Raw genomic sequence first — 20,253 nt, forward strand, 5'->3', positions numbered from 1 at the left:
AGTCTGTCTTAAGGGACTCCCTAGCCTAACTCTGACTTGGAGCCTTTTCCCCTTTCAGTGCTTCATTCCCCTTTACCATCTTTGACATCCTCCCTGCCCTCAGGAGCCCACCAGAGGTATTCTGTTAGCCCAGGCCTCTTACTCCCAAACCAGGTGTCCAATCATCATTGAGTACTCTTTTCTGCCATCCTTCTTTGCTCTCCCCTTACCCTCCTTTGCCCACTAAAACTCTCTTATTCTGTATCATTTCCTCAGGGTCACCAAACTGTGTGGGATGAAAGACCCTCGCCAATTAAAAGTTAATAAGGAGCCATCTCAGGGTGGGAACAGAAATAAATTTTATTCAGTTCTCAAGAATTGGGCGTCCTTTGCTAGCACAGAGCAGAACTAGCAAAGGAGGCGCTTTACGAGGGGCAAAGCACCAATAATTGTACCTAACACAAGGGAATTCCCGCCCACCTCTGACTGTTCTCACCATTGGCTGGGAGGTGGGCTTACAATCTGAGCACGAAAGCTAGACAAAGAACCCGGAAATTGAGGCACAGAAACTCCAATTCCCATTCCCTTAGTTAATGATTACAACTGAGGTGACATCTATAAATCTAAAGGAGAATAGGATAAGGGGAGGGGGAGACCCTCTCCATTCTTCTACAGTACTTTCACAGTAAAGGAAAACAGGTCACATTGACCCTATCCTTACTGAGCAAATCTTTAAACCAGAACCAGAAGAAAGAACAAAAAGTTTCAGGGTAAACTTTCCCAGAGGCTGAGCCATCAGACTCTCACAGCTTCAGAATTTTTCCACTTCCCTATTTCTTGATTTTTAAACATTTCTTAGTATAGATATAGATATATATTTATACATATCTTCCCTGTGAAGTCTTCACATTTTATTTACCTCACATACAGCTCACCTGTTCAACTTCCTCCCTTCTTCCCCAGACAAAATGTACTAGTCAAAAAGGGCTAGTAAGATATTTTTGGGTAACATGTTCATTTGAACAATTGTCATCTGGAATCATTGTCCCCTGCCTTTATTTCCTGTTCTATGAGAGACACTAATCGTGGTCTGGGCGGGAAAGGAAGGCCATTCAATAACAGGACAATGGGGAAAGAAATATCGGGGACAGGCATGTCCTTGTAGCACTTCCTATGGAGGAGTGCGACTCTCTTTCACATCCCCTCACCTACACCACTTCAACTTAATTCATAGATGTTAATTAAATACCAGTTATTTGAAAGGCACTGTTAGGTGTATGTAGGAGATGCAAAGATTAGAACAAAATAGTCTTTCTCCTCAGGGAGTTTTCCGTAGAATCAACCTTGCCCATGGTTCTTTGGGATTCTCTCTCCATGTTGCCCTTAGATATAACTTGTAGGATGGAGACTTTTTCACCTTCCATGCCACCTCTAGGTGACAGAGTGGATAGCATGTTAGAATGAACACTCCCAAGTCAGGAAGACCTGAATTTGAATCCTGTCTCAGACACTTACTAGCTGTCTGACCTTGGGCAAGTCAGCCTCAGTTTCCTCATCTGTAAAATAAGGATAATAATGGCACCTATCTCATAGGGTTGTGGTGCTCTGCAAACCTTAAAGTGCTGGCTGTTATTGTTATCAACCTTCTTCTGTGGAATGATGGCTCTTCTGAGATAAGAGAGGAGGTGTCTTGGTTTCTTTTTTTTTATTCCTACCTTCTCTTCTTCGGGGTTTGTGATCTTGGTTAGGGGTACTTCTCAAGCCACACAGTAGAGGCATTCAGAGAGAAAGAAGGGACCTCCTGACTCTTACATTCTGTCTTCAGGTGGAAGGTGTCAGAACCTGGTCCATGCTCTTCTGCCTGTGGGCTGGGTCTAGCCCAGAGGAATGTGACATGCGTGCAAGAAGGGGACGGCCTGGAAGGTCCGGTGGATGACAGACTGTGTTCTGTGGAAGAAAAGCCTTCTCACCTCTTGCCATGTGTGGTGACTGTCTGCCCCCTGGGCTGGAATACTGTAAGTGTCCTGACTCGGCCACCTCTACCTGCTCAGTTCCAAGGGCCAAATTCATAGTGAGAAAGGAATAATCCAGAATGTGTTTGGGAGGGAGGTGGGAAGAGGGATACTGCCCATATCCAGTTAGGCTGGAAAGATGATGGGTAAAGGTGATGAGGCTCCACCTGTCCCTCTTATCTGGGAAGGTACCATCCCTGAAGTTTCCTTTTCTGCCATTACACAAGTCAGTCTCTTCTTTGAGCTTTGGTGGCTTCAGGCCAAAGGGAAGATAAAAACCAGAACATCTCACTATGTCCTATTTGTAGACTGGATCACCCTTCTCCTTCTAAGTTGGCCCAGGGGGATTCATTTATTAGAAATTTATAAAGATAGGCTGACTTTATTTCACAGGGGAATGCTTTCTTTTTCTAAAAGTTGCTGGGCTTTTCCTCTATATCCAAGAACTAGGAGGCTGGATGGCTTTCACACCAGTGACAAGTTGCCTGTTGTGGTCTCAACTAGGATTTGGGGAATCAGAGGATTTGGAGTCAGGAAGATTTGGGTTTGAATCCTGCCTCAGACACTTACTAGCTGTGTGACCCTGGGCAAGTCACTTAACCTCAGCCTACTTATCTATAAAATAGAGATAATAATAATACCTACCTCACAGGGTTCTTATGAAGATCAAATGATATAAAATATGTAAAGCATTTTGCAAACCTAACATGCCATGTAAATACATACACTCTGGAATGCTAGCTGTTACGTTAGTTGCACTACAAACCCCTACATCCTGACCTTCGGGTATCAGACTCAAACTCTGAAGGAAATTTCTAATCAATCTAATAATCACCTTTGTGAAAAGAATGCAAAGCAAAGAGATGAATTGCCTGAACTTATAGAGAAAAATACCTCTTTCTTGGAAGGCTTTGTGAGGGCATTTTTATGGAATACTCAGTCAGGGGTGAGGAAAATAATCTATTCCAGGAAGGAGGTAGAGTAAACTTGGAAAGTTTCAGTATTTCTCATTCCCAAGCCAATTTATTTTCTGTCTCTATCTTTGTCTGTCCCTTTCCCTTCCTCCTTCTCTCTGTCTCTTTTCTGTGTCTCTGTCTCTCATGTTCTAAGACACTGGGCAAATAGTACTGGATGTCTCATGGGCAGATCCCATGTCCATCAGCATGTTATCTGTGGTGGTGCTGGGAGGTTGATTATTTCTTCACAGCAAGAACCTGGGTCTTTCCTGGAAGAAGCTATGGACCAACTGGGGACTTCCTGGAAGGAGAATCTAACAGTGCATGTGTGGAGCCCTCTGGTTGGGGAGTGCTCAGTCTCCTGTGGTACAGGTGAGGATCTTTGGGAACTTGAGTAGCAAAGGGCTGAGGTATGTGAGCCTTTCATCTCTCTGATCACCAGAATTCCCATGAGAATCAGAATAAGTTGACCATCAATTGAAAAATTTCCATTTGACTGGATTTGATGTTGGAGGATCTGATGTCGAATTTCTGCTCTGCCACTATTTGTATGATCTTGGGCAAGTTACTTCTATGGATGTCAGTTTCTTCATCTATAAAATGAAAGAGTTGGACTCAATGAGGCCCCTTTTGGCTCTAAAAACATGACTGTATGATGGAGTTCCTAGGCGAATCAGAACAGGGTTGACTACCTCTATCTGCTTCCAGACATAGTCCAAGGATAACCTACCCTCTGGAAGATTTCACTACCCTAAAAAGAGTTTTGCCTTGCTCTAAAAGTTGTTCAGTTCTATTTAGGTTGCTAAATAGAGTATTATGAAATGCTAGTGCTGGACAGTGGGAGAAGAGGACCAAAAAAGAGAAGACAAGATTCTTGGAGTTGAGATATTTCCAGTCTAGTTAAGGAGACAGACATGAAGTAACCAGAGATGTCAAGGTAGGGTATATACAAGTTTGAGATAGGTTGTTATCCATTGTATACACAAATGCCAAGAAAATTCAGGGCTTATTGTGGAATGGGATCAGAGAAGGTTTCATGGAGTCAGCAAACTTGGAGCTGAGCCTTGAAGGCTGAATAGGTTTTGGATAGGAAGAATTGGGGAAGGAGTACATCCACGTTGGAGGAACAACATGAATGAGGGCATGGAGGAGATGGCTAAGGTCTATGAAGAAGACAGTAGTCAGGAAGATAAGAACCTGTCTGAGGAGGATGTCTGGTTTGGGAGCAGTGGGGGATAAATGATGTTAGCTAGGTGGCTTCAGACCACAGAGGATCTTGAATATCAGGTTAAGAGGTGTGGATTTAACCAAACCCCTGTAGACCAAACCCCTTCTTTTTTAACCTTTATTTTATTTTAAGCTTTTATTATTTTACTTTTCCCCAGTTACACGTAAACACAATTTTTTAGCATTCGTTTTTGAAATTTTGAGTTCCAAATTCTCTCTCTTCCTACCTCCCTACTCTCACCTCCCAATTGAGAAGGCAAGCAATTCGATCTAGGTTATGCATGTGTAGTCATGCAAAACATATATCCGTAATAGTCATGTCGTGAAAGAAAACATAGATAAGAAAAAAACTCAAGAAAAATAAAGTTTTAAAAAAAGTATGCTTCAATCTGTATTCAGACACCATCAGTTCTTTCTCTGCGGGTGGAGAGCATTTTTCATCATAAGTCCTTTAGACTTGTCCTGCATTGCTATATTGCTGAGAATAGCTACGTCATTCACAGCTGATCATCTTACAATATTGCTGTTACTTTGTACCCAGTACATTTCACTTTGCATCAGCCCATGAAAGTCTTTCCAGGTTTTTCTGAGAGCATCCTGCTCATCAATTCTTATAGTACAATAGTATTCCATCATAATCAATTACCACAACTTGTTCAGCCATTTCCCAATTGAGGGGCATCTCCTCAACTTCTAATTTTTACCCCCAGAAAACAGTTGCTATAAATATTTTCGTACATATAGGTCCTTTTCCTTTTTTTTTTTAAATTTCTTTTGGGATATAGACCAGTAGTGGTATTGATAGGTCAAAAGATATACATGGTTTTATAGCCCTTTGGGTATAGTTCCAAATTGCTCTACAGAATGGTTGAATCAGTTCACAACTCCACCAACAATGCATTAAAGAGTTAGCCCCTTTTGATGGGGGGAGGGGTAATACAGAAGAATTGTGTGATGAGTGAAACCAGTGAGGGTAAAGTATGGTTTTGCTGTGGCTAGGTTTCTTTGTGGTTAGAGAGAAGGGAGAATGTTAAGCAACTATGTCATCTTGTCTGATGGGTTTGAGACCAATAAGAAGAGTTGTCTCTGTTGTCCTTGGTAAACTTTACCCCCAGGATTGGGCAGATCCCCAATAAAGAGGAAGCATGATGTAGTGGCAAGAATATCCAGACTTGGAATTTGAAGACTTGGGCTCAGATTGCAGCTTCATGACCTGGTGCAAATCATGTGACCTCTTGAATTGCTAATTAATTTATGGAATTATGAAATGGGGGCAGGCATGCCTGGTTCTTTGAGTACTTGCCAAAAAAAGACCAGCAGTCAGATGCAATGTTTTGATTACACTTTAACAAGGCATAGAGGTTACAAGGGCAAACAACACAGAAAATATAGAGAAAAATAGCACAAGATGGGTACAGAGACAGATGACATGGGGTGGAGATGAGGTGGTGAAGGAAGGCAGGCAGGATGGAGAAGAGAATGGGGAGGGGAGAGGCAAAGAGAGCCACTCATGTAACCATGGATTGGAGTTGGGAGCAGTTGGCAGAGTGGACCCAGGTGGTGATGGAAGGGGTTGGGGGAGAGGTGAAAAGGAGTTTGTGATCTCATTTTTATAGGGTTTTGGTGGAGGGCAGACTTATCCATGCCACCTTGGGTTTAGTTCCATTAACATATCCACATTATCTCAAAGTTAGTTATGAGCAACATCTGGTGTTCTGCTTGCCTTACTGTGGATGTCTGGAGCTCATCTGAGTTATATGTCAAGTAAATTCAATAAAGGTAAACTGAGGTAAATACTCCAAGCAAAAACAGATTATTAACAGTGAAGCATATAACTGTTAAAAGAGTGGGTCAGATTGGCAACCTCAGTAAGTCCAGTGACCTCAGTGAGAAGTCAGGGGACACCCTCTTTATTGACATGCAGAAAAGGAGGGAGTCTGGGTAGTTGGGGAACATTACAGTAGGCTATATTAAGAGAAGTGGGTTGGCATTTAGGTGTGGCTAATCACACCCTTCTCTGACAATAAAAGAATGTTAATTGTTTTATGGGGTTCACCTGCCTCTTAATCTTTGTTAGGGAATCAGTACCACTGGTCTCCCTTGCCCCCTTGGAGGAGATCAAATCTCCCCTAATTGCACAAGCACAGGCAAGGACAGATGACATACCTTTTGGGAGATGGCACCAGGTTAAGCCAGTTAGGGCTTACAGACAATAAGCAGGTATCAATTTTTCTTTTCAACCATACCTTTAAACTAATTCAAAGGGAAATGGCATTCCTGAGCTTAACTCAAGAACAGAGAAGTGTGGCATGACAAAAAAGGGTAGTGATACAGAATAGAGTCAATTAGAGAATAGAATCAATTATTAAATGATACAGAACAATGTTAATTTCCTCAGGTTTACATATCATAGGACCAAAAGGCCCTCAAAGGAAGGGCTTGATGGCTTCCCTTGATTTTGCACATAGTCTTAGGTGTGATTTTAGGTGTGATTTGCACATTATGCTCCTTTGATCTTTGAGACAGTATGTATGCGACTTTTAGGTTCCCTTTTGCAATCTGGCTTCTTATAAGCTTACTTACTATACTAGCTAGAAGTGTCTGTGTAAGGGTGGTCAGGGGGACCAGAACAACACACAATTTTAACACATACTATTCAGGTCTCAATTTACTTATTTGAAAAAATGAGGGGGTGGGATTAGATGACTTCTCGTGACTCTTCTAGTTCTAGATCTATGGACTCTAAGGATCTTTTCAGCTTCAAATCCCTGAACCTTATGATTCTCCCCCCATAGGCTTAAGGGAGCTACGCTATGTTTGTTTGGACTTTGCCAGCAGGAAAGAGGTCCAGGAAGAGAAGTGTAACCCAGTGAGCCAGCCAGCAAATCAGATGATGGTCTGCCATGCTGCTTCCTGTCCACCTAGGTAAAGCAAGAAACATTTTGGCTGCCTTTCCTCACCTTTAGAGTTGTTCCTCTTCCAGGGTATCCTTGCCATCACTATCACCACCACCAGCACCACTAACACCGGACCACCACCACCAAGTCGTATTTATGTAGAATTCTTAAAAAATAGATTTGTGTTGTTAGCTTTTGTTTTTGCATCATCTAGGATTTCCTCATTTTCTCCCTGACCCCTTTCCAGAGAGCCATTCCTTATGATAATTTTTTTTAGGAGGAAGAAGAGAAAAAAACCCTGCAAAACCAATCAACACATGCACACAAAAATCCCAACATTATATACAGTGTTCCACACCCTTGGTCCTCCACCTCTGCAAAGAATGGGGAAACTGGTTTCTCATAACTTTCTTAAGGCTAAACTTATTCTTTACAATTTCACTACATTCAGCTTTGATTGTTTTGTGATTTTTCCTATCACATACTCCCATTCTTCTTAGATAAAACATTGTTTTAGTCACTGCATATACTATTTTTCTGTCTCACTTTATTTCACTTTGCATCAGTTCATATAAGTCCTTTCATGCTTCTTTATATTCATCACATTCATCATTTAATATAGCAGAGTAATATTCCATTACATTCACGTGCCCCATTTTGTTTAACCATTCCCCAGCTGATAGATATCTACTTTGTTTTCAGTTCTTTGCTGGCACAAAAAGTGCTGCTAAACATTTTGGTCTTTCTCTTTTGTCAGTGATCTCCTTGGGATATAAGTCAGCAGTGGAATGTCTGGGTCAAAGGGTATCAACATTCAGTCACTTTATTTACATCATTTCAATTTGCTTTCCAGGATGGTGGTACCAATTCTCTGCTCCATCAATAATTCATTAGCATGCCTGTCTTCCCACAACCTCTTATTGACTATTCCCATCTTTTGTTATCTTTCCCAACTTTCTGGGCAAGAGGTGAAACTCTAGGCTTGTATTGATGTGAATTCCTCTTGCTATTGGTGATTTGGGCATTTTTTTACATGGTTGTTAATAATTTATAATTCTTTGGAGAAGTGGTGGCTCATACTTTGACTATTATTGAGAACTAGCATTTGGCCACACATATTTCTGTTGTCTATATACATCTTGGATACATCATTCCCTCCTCACCTCCCAATCAGAATAAGCTTATCCTCTGAAAGCTTATCATCATAGAGACTGATCCAGTTGTACTACCTAAGACACAACTCCTTTGTCTCTTCCCTCTGATTAGAGGGCTGGAGGGTGGAGCAATGAACTCTTCCAAAGACATCCCTCTGTTGAGGGCTCAGGATTTTCCTGCTGTGTCTTCATTTCCCACCAGCCACTCTGTTCAGTTTTAACTGAACATCATGCTCCCACACCAGGTACCTTCCAGCTCCCCCCTTCCTTTATCAGCTTCGAAGCTTTTCTGTATTGTCTTCCCCTATTAGATTATAAGCTTCTTGAGGGTAGGGACTGACTTCCCTTTTCTTATTTGTATCCCTAGTGCATACATGTATATGTATATATGTACATATTTGTATGTATATATGTATGTGTGTGTATATATATATAATTGATATCCCTTATCAGAGATATTTGATACATAGATTTTTTTTTCCCAATTGACTACAAAGAGCTTTAAGATTCACAAAGTGCTTCCTTAACAATCTGTGATAAAGGTAGTGGTTCAGTTCAGTCATTTTAAGTCATGTCTGACTCTTCATGACCCCATTTGGGGTTTTCTTGGCAAAGATGCTGGAGTGGTTTGCTATTTCCTCCTCCAGTTTTTTTTTTTATAGGTGAACAAACAGGCAAGCAGGGCTAAATGACTTGCCCAGGGTCACATAGCTAGTAAATATCTAAGGCTAGATTTGAACTTATGAAGATGAGTCTTCCAGACTCAAGGCCCAGCACTGTCCACTGTACCACCAAGCTGCCCTCATTTTCATCATCAGCTTCCAAATCAGCATAGTAAGGAAACATATTCTCTAAGAAGAGAGCCTACTGTTGTCTAACAATCATTCTTTCCTTTTTTTCCTTTAGGTGGGAGATTAAAGTTCTGGCTCCTTGTCCAGTGACCTGTGGAGGGGGGAAAGTGCCACTCTCTGTTCATTGTGTGAGGCAGAACAAAGGCTTGACCATCAGTCTTCCTCATTCTAAGTGTGGGGGGATGCCCCGGCCTAGCAGCTACCAGGACTGCAGTCCAGAGCCCTGTCCTGCCAGGTCTATATACTCTTGTGTCCCTGGGCTTCATGCTTAATCCATCCCACTGAGAGGGAGTGATTGCATTCTAGGGGGAGGAAATGCCCCAAGGCTGTTCAGGAAGTACAGGATAACCTGCTATAATGTGGCTTATTATTACCTAGATTTGGATCTAGCAGTGGGGAAACCAGGGCCCCTGAAACTGTTAACTGTGCTGGCAAAAAAGTCTGATATAACACATTTATTCAGACTAATCAGTCAGCACTAATCTTATGTCCTGATACCAGTGTTATCAAAGGGCTTCCTGACAGAACTAAGGGAACCTCCCCAGTATGACAATCACTTCCCATTGGCTAGTCTGGTGACCCCCAGTGTACTTAAGAGATAGTATCTGAAGTAAGATTTTTTTCTCTCGATGAGCAATAATTACTGGGTATAGTCTTACTGGAGTGGGAGGGCCCCTTTTGATGGATGTCCAGATAGATATCCTCTTTTATCCTTAGATAAAATGGTCCTTTGTTAGCAATTTAGTTTCCTCTTTATAAAATGGGAGGGGCTCGGTGACCATAGTTCATGAGTCAGAGGGATTAGGTTAAGAAGTTTTGCTTGATAATGAAATTGGATTCCATTTATAGAGTGCATTAAGGTTTGCAAAGAGCTTTATATATTCTCTCTCTCTCTCTTTCTCTGTCTCTCTTTTTTTTAATCCTTTTCATTGTGGGGAAGGAATTGGATTTCCTGATATTTGGAGGGAATTCTGTTTCAACGTGGAGAGTTAGGAAATTCTGTTAAGATTGAAGATGGATTTTTTTGCCCACTTCACTTCCACCAGGTGGCAGCACAAGCTGGCATCCTGCAGTGTAAGCTGTGGAGGAGGGGTCGTCCGGAGGATCCTCTATTGTGCCAGGGCTTTTGGGGAGAATGAGGAGGAGATTGTTCCTGACACCCAGTGCCAGGAGCTCCCTCGCCCAGAGGAACAGGAACCCTGCAACCTAGACCCTTGCCCACCCAGGTCAGCAACCCCTGCAGGGAGAAGAGTTAGAACAATGCTACTTTTCAGGACAGACATTGACAAGCTGGGATACATCCTGAAGAGAGTGACTGGAATAGTGAGGGGACTGGGATAGTGAGGGGACTGGAAATCACTTACGAGTACTGATCAGAGAAAGTCAAGCTGATTAGCCTAGAGGGGGGAAAACTTGGTGGGACCCGATAGCTATCTTTGAGCATTTTATTGTGGAAGTGGGGAAGGATTCAACTCATTCTTCTTGGACATTGGAGAGTAGAACTGGGAACAAGAGGTGGAGGCAGATTTTGGCTTAGGATAAGGAAAAAACTTTCTAATAACTATATTTCTGCATAAATGGATCCCTGATGTCATTGGCCCGGGTATTCCATCCACTAGGGTAGGTCACCACCCATCTCTACCCTCTCATTCTGTGTATTACTTGTGTTTTTTGGTAAATCCTCTGTTCAAGGCTGCCATGATGCACATGACAGCTTCCTCTGGCCCTTTTACTATTTAGTGGATAGTAAAAGATAGACCTAGCAGGTCCATCTACTACTTGTCGCTCTTGCTCTGCAGTCAGCCCGCTTCCTTTTCCAGGAATACATGTCTCTGACAATGTCTTTTATGCCATTTCTTATGTATAAGTTAGTTTTGGAACTATTACAGACAATTTATAACCCCAGTGTATCTTTGTGTTGTCCTTGGGGTTACCTGTAAATTGTGAATCCTTTTAGGTGATGGTGTTCCAGAGTTCCCAGCTATATAGCATCTTTTAAAAATACATTAGTATTTTTTTAAAGGGGGGGGGTAGGCTGGGTGGGGCTTTGCAGCAGCAATTGAGTTAGCATCACTGCCCAAAGGTGGAACTGACTTTTCTATAAAGGCGTGAGATCCCCATCAGTGAAGGTCTTCAAGTAGGGACTGCATGACTGTGTTGTTGGGCATGTGGTAAAATTACATTTCTATTTGGCCAAGGGTGATAGCTGTGGTTTCTTCCAACTCCCAGAATCTATGATTCTGAGCGCATCCTTGTGAACAACAGGATAGCTAAGTCCTCTGCCTCTGTCTCAATGATGTTTTCTTTTTGATATAGGTGGAAAGTAGTGTCAACCAGCTCCTGCTCAGCTAGCTGTGGTCTGGGCACAGCCATGCGCTCAATGATCTGTGTGCAGCTGGATCATGGAGAAGAGACAGAGGTGGAAAAGGAAGCCTGTGACCCCCTGGAGAGGCCCCCAGCTAGCATCCCTTGCATTGTAGCCGAATGTACCTATCAATGGCGTTTCAGTGACTGGATGGAGGTATTCACTTTCGCCAGCTTTGGAGTACACCCTGGGAAGAGAAAAGGGTATTTGTGTTTTCCCATCCAGGGGCCTTTAAATATTTGTTATGATTCTCTTCTGAAAAAGTGTGAAGAAAAATTAAACCTATTTTGTAAACCTGTATCTGTGTTGGAACTTGGGGCAGCAGCATTGGCACCTTGAGACTCAGTTGATAGGCTGGAATTGAGAGAAGGGAGGGTCTGCTGCAGTCAAGTAGGCTAGTTGGCGGGCCAGAAGTGGTATTCAGAGATATAAATCCAAAGTCAGGGCAAGCATGTGTGAAGGCAGGCAGATGGAGGAGAATCAGGAGGTGCCACAAACCAGTTAAAAGGTAGGGCAGCTGGTGGGGAATTTGTGACCCATAGGAAGCGAAGGGGTAGGCAGAACAGACATGAGAAAGCATTCTAGCGGTCAGCACCAAGGGGTCCTCGATTCTGAAGCAATCTTCTATTTAGCCGTGAAACTTCTGAGGTTGGGGCAGAAGCCAGCCCCAGGGCTTAACCACTTGAGTGTCTGGAGGTATAAGTGGGCCACTGGAAAGGCCTTAGGGGAAAAAGAGATATGTGCAAAGGCAGATCCTGATACTCTGACCCTTTCCCTGTAAGGTAAGTGTTTGAGTTTTACCGTTTAGACATCTATTTGCCAAATATCACAACTTAGCCACCCTTTCCTCTACAGTGTTCTGCCTCATGTGGGAATGGAATCCAACGCCGCCATGATTTCTGTGTCAGACCCCAGCAGATCCATATTCCAGTACCTGCCATTTTCTGTCAGCACATTCCCAAGCCTGTGACTGTGAGGGGCTGCTCAGCTGGGCCCTGTGAGAAGCAGGTGATCCCCAAACTGAAGGCACAGGAGGAAGCCACTACTTCTATAAGCCAAACAACAGCAGCTCCTGCTCCTACCTTTGAGAGTCCCCAGTACAGAGCCCTGGCGGTCCCCAACCACCTACTTTCTTCATCTATTCAACCCAAGGAACCCCTGAAGCAGGAAGAGAACACTGGCAAGTCTAGCTAGGTTTTATTTCTTTTTTGATCAGATGGAATCTCATCTGGAACCACAATTCAGATGAATGATGGGTTTCACAAGGGAGTCAGAAAAAACTTAGGGCAGACTCTGTTTCCTCTGTGGCTAAGGAGAAAGCTTGAAAGCCACTTATTTTCTCAACTGGTTCTCTTAGAACCAAGAGTTAACTAGGGGAAGATGAGAGAAAGGGGAGAGGGGAATGTTAGGGGAATGGGGCAGTAGCAGCTACCTTCCCAACCCAAAACATGCCTCTAATTATACTTTGCTGGGGAATTCAGAAGTGTGGTTATACCACAGTGTGGGACATGGGAAAGAGCTGGACTTGCGGTCATAGGACTTGAGAGGGAATTCCAGTTCTGCTGTGAACCTGGACAAATCACTGAATCTGTCTGGACCTCTGTTTCCTCATCTTTAAAATGAAGACCTTGGACTAGATGACTTCTAAGGTCCTTCCCAGCTCTAGATCTATGATACTGCGGATCCTAATCTATGGATAGATCTTTAAGTTGTGACGCTGATTGACCTTAAAGAATCAGCTAGGTGGCACAGTACACAGAGACTGGGCCTTAGAGTCAAGAAGATCTAAATTCAAATCCATCCTCAGATACTTGCTGACTATGTGACCCTGGGCAAGTCACTTAATTTCTGCCTTAGTTTCCTCACTGTAAAAGGAGATAGTAATAGTTGCAGAGTTGTTGTAATGATCCAACAAGATTATATCTGTAAGACCCTTAACAATGCCTGGCAGGAAATGGGTGTTCAATGAATGTCTTCCTTGCTCCCTCCCTTGCTCCCTCCTTTCCTTCCTTCCTCCTTCATACTGCCAATCCAAATGAAGACTTAATGGAATCCTAAATAATGAGTGGGTCAAAAGACAAATCATTGAAACAATGAATAATTATGTGGAAGATAATGATAATGATGAAATAATATACCAAAATTTGGGGGATACAGCTAAGAAATTATGTACCTAAAAACATGAATTAGCAAAATAGAAAAGGGGAGGATTAGTAAAGTGAATATGCAGTTTAAAAAATTAGAAAGCCAACAAATAAGCAAATTCAAAACAAGCACAAAAGAGGAGATAGTAAAAATTAAGGGAACATTAAACTGGAAACCAAAAATACTATTGAAATGATAAATAAAACTAAAAGCTGGTTCTTTGAAAAGACTAACAGTGATAAACCTTTAGCCAACCTGATTAAAAAGAGGAGGGCAGAAAAATCAAATCAATAAAATAGCAACTGAACAAAGTAAAACCACAACAAAACCAGAAAGAATTAAAAAAAATTATCAGAATACACTATGCAGTTATATATGCTACCAAAATCGAGAACACAAGAGAAATAGAGGAATACCTTCCAAAAATATAAAATAACATAAACTAACAGAAGACAAATAGAGATCTTGAATAATCTGATCTCAGGAAAGGAATTGGAAGTAGCTGTAAAGTAACTTACCAAAGGAAAAAACTGCTGGTCCTTATAGATTCACAGAAGAATTCTACCAAACTTTGAAGAACAATTAGCACAAATACACAAATTATTCTCAAAAACGGAGAAACAAAGCATTCTTTTATGATTTTAGGAGTAGATTCCTGTTATGAGACAAATGTAGTCCTAACACCTAAACCAGGAAAGGATAAAGCCTAGAAGGAGGTTTGAAATTAATGTTATTAATGAATATCTATTAAAAAGCATTTTATTACGATACCTATAAAATCAATAAAAATAACTTTCAGGAGTACTGGGGAATACATCAACGCTGGTCCTCAGTGCTCTGAGTACAGTCAAATACCATTTGCCTCTCTCTATCCCTCAGCTGCATATGTGATCATTGTGGGTTTCTGCTCCCTCTTTAGGTACCTGTGGAAAGCAATACCTTGGGCCTATGGGGACCATCAACATGACTGGCACGCAGGTGGCCAAGTGTGCAGTGGCCATCGGTCGACCTCTGGGGGAGGTGGTGGCCTTCCAAGTCCTGGAGAGCTCCCTCAACTGCAGTGTTGGTTTGTTTGGGTGGCCATTTAGCTTGTCTTATGCCCTCTCTCTAGAACTTCCTTTCATGTTCTTCCTTATGGGTGCATATGGACACCCCTACACGAATTTAGGGTCCTTGAGTCTGTAATTGTTTAATGATTTAAGCTCTAGCTTGGGGTGCTCAGGACATTCTGGCTGAGGGACCTCTTAAAGGAGACTTTTCTGTCAGATCTGCTATTTCCCACTCTGTTCACTGAATGCTGCAATGACAGAACTGGTCTTGATGACAAAGAAGCCCTTTTCAAGGTCTCTGCTCTTTCCCCATCCTCAGACAGAAAGGAGAACAGAGCGGTGCTACTATATTGTAAAATATTACTGAAGTGCTTGTGGTCTTGAGGGGTCTCCCAGAAGCTGAAGCTGGAACCTGTGTGGTCTCTTACGAGCCCTCAATCAGGTCTTAAACTGAGGACTAGTTAATGTCTGAACCACACTTCACTGCCTTATTTTAGGGGAGATGTTGCTGTTTTGGGGACGGCTCACCTGGAGGAGAACCTGTAAGAATCTGACAGGTGTGACATTCATCTCTAAAACCAACGCTCTGGTGGTGAGACAGCGCCTGGTATTCCCAGGAAATGGGGTGGTGCTACAGTACTGGAGCCAAGTAGCCACAGAAAATTATCACAAAGGTATCAGGGTAGGTGGGGAAAAGGGGGGGATAAGCGGGGGCATTTTGGAGCCAGCTCTTCAGAGTCTTGAGAGCCAGCTGTTAAAATTTCAATGTGTCAGAAATTGGCAAATACTACAAATTAGGGCTTGATTTATTGTTTTATGGATTGTCTAGACTTAAGAAAGTGATGGAGAAAATATTAATAACTCAGATGAAATTTTTAGCTAGGACTTAAAGGAAGCCAGGAAAGTCAGTAGGTGGTGTTGAGGAGGGAGAATGTTCCAGGCATGGCGGACATCCAGAGAAAATGCCTGGAACTGAGAGGTGGAGTGCTTTATTCATGGAACAACCAGGAGGCCAACATCACTGGATCAAAGAGTGTGAGGGGATTGGAGTGTAAGGTGTGAGAAGGCTGAGAAGGTAGGAGGTGGTTAGATTATAAAGGGCTTTGAATAGCAGAGGTTTTTGTATTTGATGCTGGAAGAGACAAGGGAGTTTATTGAGTAGGGGGAAGGGGTTTTGACGTGGTCAGACCTGTACTTTAGGAAAATCACTTTGGTGGCTGGATGGAGGATGGGTTGGAATGATGACAGAGGTGAGGCGGGCTGACCCATCAGGAGGCTATTAAGGCAAGAGGAGATGAGGACCTGCCCTAGAGAGGTGGTAGTGTCAGAGGAGAGAAAGGGGAGTATTTGAGAGATGCTGCAAAAGTGAAATCAATAGGCCTTGGCAATAAATTGGATATGAGGTAGGGGTTGTATGATAGTGAGGAATCCAGGCTGTGTCTGAGGGACTGAGAGGATGGTGATGCCCTCTATATTGATAGGGAAGTTAGGAGCAAGGGAGGTTTAGGTGGAAAGATAATGAGTTTTGTTTTGTATATATTGAGTTTGAGATGTCTACTGGACACCCAGTTTGAGATGTCTGAAAGACAGCTGGAGATGTGAAATTGAAGGTCAGCAGAGAGGATAGGGAAGAAAAGGTAGAAAGAGGTAATTAAATCCATGGGGGCTGGTGAGATCACCAAGGGAAGTAGTATAGTGGGAGAGGAGAAGAGGGCCGACACTGAGGGATATTTATGTTTAGAGGATGTAGTCTGGATAAGGATCCAGCAAAGCAGACAGAGAAGAAGCAGTCAGGTAGGTAGGAGGAAAACTAGGAAAGAGTAGTGTCCTGAAAACCTAGAGACAAGAGAGCATTAAGGCAGAGAGGGGAGATGAAGCATTTCTATGTATTTTGGGCGAGATTTGTGATTTCATTGTGTAACGGTTTTCTCAGTGAAGAAGCCTCCTCTACCAATGCAGATCAGTAAGAATTGTGACTTGTCCAAGTCACACAGACAGTATGTTTCAGAGATGGGATGTTAACAAACCTCTTTTTGATGCCAACTTTTTATCTACTATGCTAAACTGCCTCTATGATACACATATAAACAACTATAGTACACAACATTATATGATAAATGTGTGAAAGAGGAGCAAAAAAAATTGATACGTGAGATTCAAGGGTGAAATGGCTGTTACCCACAGAAAGGATATAGGAGGCCCACTAATGGACTTTTCCCTCAAACATTTTGGCCCCCTTCCTCTTAAGATTGGCTCTAGAAGTTAGGTTGGGACAGAATAAGTCACATAGAATCCCTTCACCATTTTGCAGGCCAGTGTAGCTCTCTCTATTGTGTTCTATTATGTTTTTCATATTTCAAGGCATGTATTTGTCTATAATTGGTTTACCTTCTCACAAATTTCTCTTCCCCAGAATGTGATAAGCAACTCTTTGGTCCTAAAGGAGAAATAGTGAGTCCTCCACGGGACCACAATATGAGAAGCCAAGGAGGATGTCGAGTCTTCATCAATGTGGCTCCAGGAACCCGGATAGCCATCCATGCCCTGACCATTGATCTGGGGACAGAAGCTAATCAGACTTCTGACAGCTACATTTTGGTGAGGCCACCAAGAAAAGGGTAGGGCTAGGTGGATTCTGATCCTCCTCAGTATTTTAGGTACTGTTATGTCAAGACATATAGAGACAGGAAGCTGAACTGGATCAGTCAGTCAGCAAGCATTTGTTAAGTGCCTACTGTGTCAGGCACTGAGGATACAAAGACAAAAATGAAATAGCTCCCACCCCTTCAGTAAGGTTTCCCCTTGGTTCTCTGATTCCATAGTAATTTCACTTTCTTTTACTGCAAAATGAGAGGGTTAGAGAAGATGATCTCTGAGGCCACTTATAGTATTAAAATTCTCTGAACACACTTCATTCATTCAACAGACATTTTATTAAAAGTACCTACTGTGTGCACAATACTGCTGGGCACTGATTCTAGTCAATGGAACATCAGTGAAAGAAAGGAATTTCAGATAGGATTTAAATAGAAAAGGCTTTCCTCAATTTTATTAGAATCAATTTACAGCATAATTTAAATACATTTGAACCCTAGTTTAACCTTGTTGTTAGTGGATACACACTTTTGATTTCCATTATTATGAGACAGATGTGGATATTCAGAAGGACATCATCTGACCCATGCCATGATACTGTGAAATTTTTTGTAATGTAATGTATGATAAACCTTGCATGTGGTTCTTAATCAAGAAGTGATTTGTTTGCATTTGGCAATGCCGCTCTTAGGACCAGAGACGTCTCTTTCTGGTTTAGGATCCTGGTGTTTCCAGGTTACCATTTAAAGGACTAGGGACTGAACTTGTGATTTCACTGTTATAGGGAACTCCTAGGTGAGGAAATGTCCTCCCCCAGGCTGACAGCTTCTCTGCAACTTGTAGTCTTAGAGATTGCCTAGGGCACTAAAGAGTTAATTGACTTTCCCAGGGTCTTGTAGCCAGTGTGTCTGCGGCAGGACTTAGCTGAGGTATTCCTGGTTTTGATGCTGGCTCCTAACTGTGTTGTTGCGCTTGTTTAGCTCTTCAGTCATGTCCGACTCTTTGTGACCCCATTTGGGGTTTTCTTGGGAAACACACTGGAGTGGTTTGCCATTTTCTTCTCTAGCTCATTTTACAGATTAGGAAACTGAGGCAAACACGGTTAAAGTGACTTGCCCAGAGTCACATAGCTAGTGACTGAGGCCAGATTTGAACTCAGGTCTTTCTGACTCCAGTCTGGGTGCTCTATCTGCTCTGCCACCTAGCTGCCCTAGCACTGTACTATATAGTCTGTCTTCTAAAACTGAGAAACAAGAGAAATTTAAACATGAGAAAAAGCAAACAAAACGAAACAAAAACCCTTGAATTTCTACAGTAACTGGTTTGAGTTTTCTGTGAGCCCCAAAGCAGCTCAGTAACATCAGTCTTTTAAAATGGGACACAGAATAAGGAGATCTTGTCTGAAAGCTGCTTCCATGCGGGCTGATACCCTCATACTCTTTTTCCTTCTAGATCCGTGACATGCACAACATGAAGATGGTAACATTCCATGGACAGCAGTTATTCTACTGGGAGTCAGTGGGGAGCCAAGCTGAAATTGAGTTCAGTGAGAGCTTCCAAGAGGACCACATCAGTTTTCGGGGTCAATACTGGATCCTTAAATAGAGTGAAGGGAAAATCTTCATCTGGAAGTAGCCTAGGGTGGGACAGGCCAACCCCCTTAGGCCTCTGAGAGCATATTCTTAATTTTGCTATTGACTTCTCTGCCAATCTTATCCCATGTCTAAGCCTCAGCTCAGTCATCTGCCTTTTAGGGATAATGATCCATCCCCCAAAAGGTGATTAAAGAATTAAATATAAGGAGGGCTTTTGAGATTGTGGGACAGAAGAAGCTGCTCAACTTCTAAATTTATTTCTATCTTTGCCACTATGTGGCATCACCCATATCTCCTTCTCCACCCATATTGCATGCCTAGAGGGGAAGCCCTGAAATGCCCGGAGTCATGGTTTAGGGGTGGAAGCTCTCCAATTTTTGAAGCCCTTGAGGAGATGGGGCTCACTTTTCCTGAGGGAAGTGGACCTGGTTCTACCACTCATTGTGTAACCTTGGGTCTCTCTGGGCTTCAGATTTCCAATCTGTAAAATGAGGGAATTGGACTCTGAAGTCTCTGACATTCTAGGGTTGTCTTTTGGGCCCTTCCTCACAGTGTCCAGAAGGGGATGAGTCAGGGAGATATCTGAGTAATCAAGGAGAGACTTTGCGCAGATACAAGGCACCACCCAACACCACCTATATCAATAAATATATGAAATAGCTTCAGTTTGGGGCCGTTCATTTAGTCCTATTTAAACTAACTCCCCAAAAGGGCTACACTAAAGTATTTTCTCTTTATGGAGAAGAGCAGAGTCTAAGGAGCTGAAAGAACTGTTAATAACAAGTCATATGGGTGCATTACTTAGTTTACTAAGTGCTTTTCTCATAACAGTTCTGTTAAGCAGGTAGTACAATTAGTGTTGGGGATACAAATAAGAAAAAGAGACAGTTCCTGCCTTGCAGGAGTTTATAATATAATGAAGGAAGACAGCATACAAAAAGAAGCTGAAAAGTAGCTGGGGGTACCAAGAGGCCAGGGAGTGCAAGGCTGTGGGGGTGAAGGGTGGAGAGGCATGATATTCCCTAGAGTAAAAATCAAGCCCCCTCCTGGATCACTGCTTTGTTATGGTGGAAGGGCTTGCATAGCTCAACTACACATAGCTCCGCAAAGTATGAAGTGGCTGGGTCAGAGCCTAAAGGAAGCTCAGCTGTGAATATGTCTAGTGATATAAAAGGAAAGTCCAGTATTGCAAAGATCAATATTGCATAAGAACCTGGAATATTAAGAGCTATGAATCAAGGTAAGCCAGAAGTGGTCAAACAGGAGATGGAAAGTTTAAACTTTGATATCTTGGGTGTCAGTGAACTTAAATGGATGAGAATGGGTGAAATCATTCAGGTGACCATTACATATTCTACTTTAGGCAAGGATTCCTTAGAAGAAACAGAGTAGCCCTCATAATTGATAAAAGGGTGAGAGAAGCAGTAT

The 20,253-nt window shown here is 42.4% G+C and overlaps 1 protein-coding gene across 1 annotated transcript in view; it reads left to right on the forward strand.

Moving 5' to 3' along the window:
• The window catches only part of ADAMTS13 (ADAM metallopeptidase with thrombospondin type 1 motif 13), a 52,345-nt gene extending 32,866 nt beyond the window's left edge, over window positions 1-19,479 (forward strand). Inside the window, exons 22-32 of the mRNA XM_036752712.1 lie at window positions 1,805-1,994; window positions 3,199-3,319; window positions 6,970-7,099; window positions 9,132-9,311; window positions 10,123-10,302; window positions 11,393-11,597; window positions 12,297-12,621; window positions 14,506-14,652; window positions 15,133-15,309; window positions 17,049-17,233; window positions 18,683-19,479. Of these exons, the coding sequence (XP_036608607.1) occupies window positions 1,805-1,994; window positions 3,199-3,319; window positions 6,970-7,099; window positions 9,132-9,311; window positions 10,123-10,302; window positions 11,393-11,597; window positions 12,297-12,621; window positions 14,506-14,652; window positions 15,133-15,309; window positions 17,049-17,233; window positions 18,683-18,835 (1,993 nt within the window). The 3' untranslated portion in view covers window positions 18,836-19,479. The remainder of the gene's footprint in view (window positions 1-1,804; window positions 1,995-3,198; window positions 3,320-6,969; window positions 7,100-9,131; window positions 9,312-10,122; window positions 10,303-11,392; window positions 11,598-12,296; window positions 12,622-14,505; window positions 14,653-15,132; window positions 15,310-17,048; window positions 17,234-18,682) is intronic.
• Window positions 19,480-20,253: the final 774 nt, after the last annotated feature.

Source organism: Trichosurus vulpecula, chromosome 3 (assembly GCF_011100635.1).
Source record: "Trichosurus vulpecula isolate mTriVul1 chromosome 3, mTriVul1.pri, whole genome shotgun sequence".
NCBI classification, from domain to species: Eukaryota; Metazoa; Chordata; class Mammalia; order Diprotodontia; family Phalangeridae; genus Trichosurus; species Trichosurus vulpecula.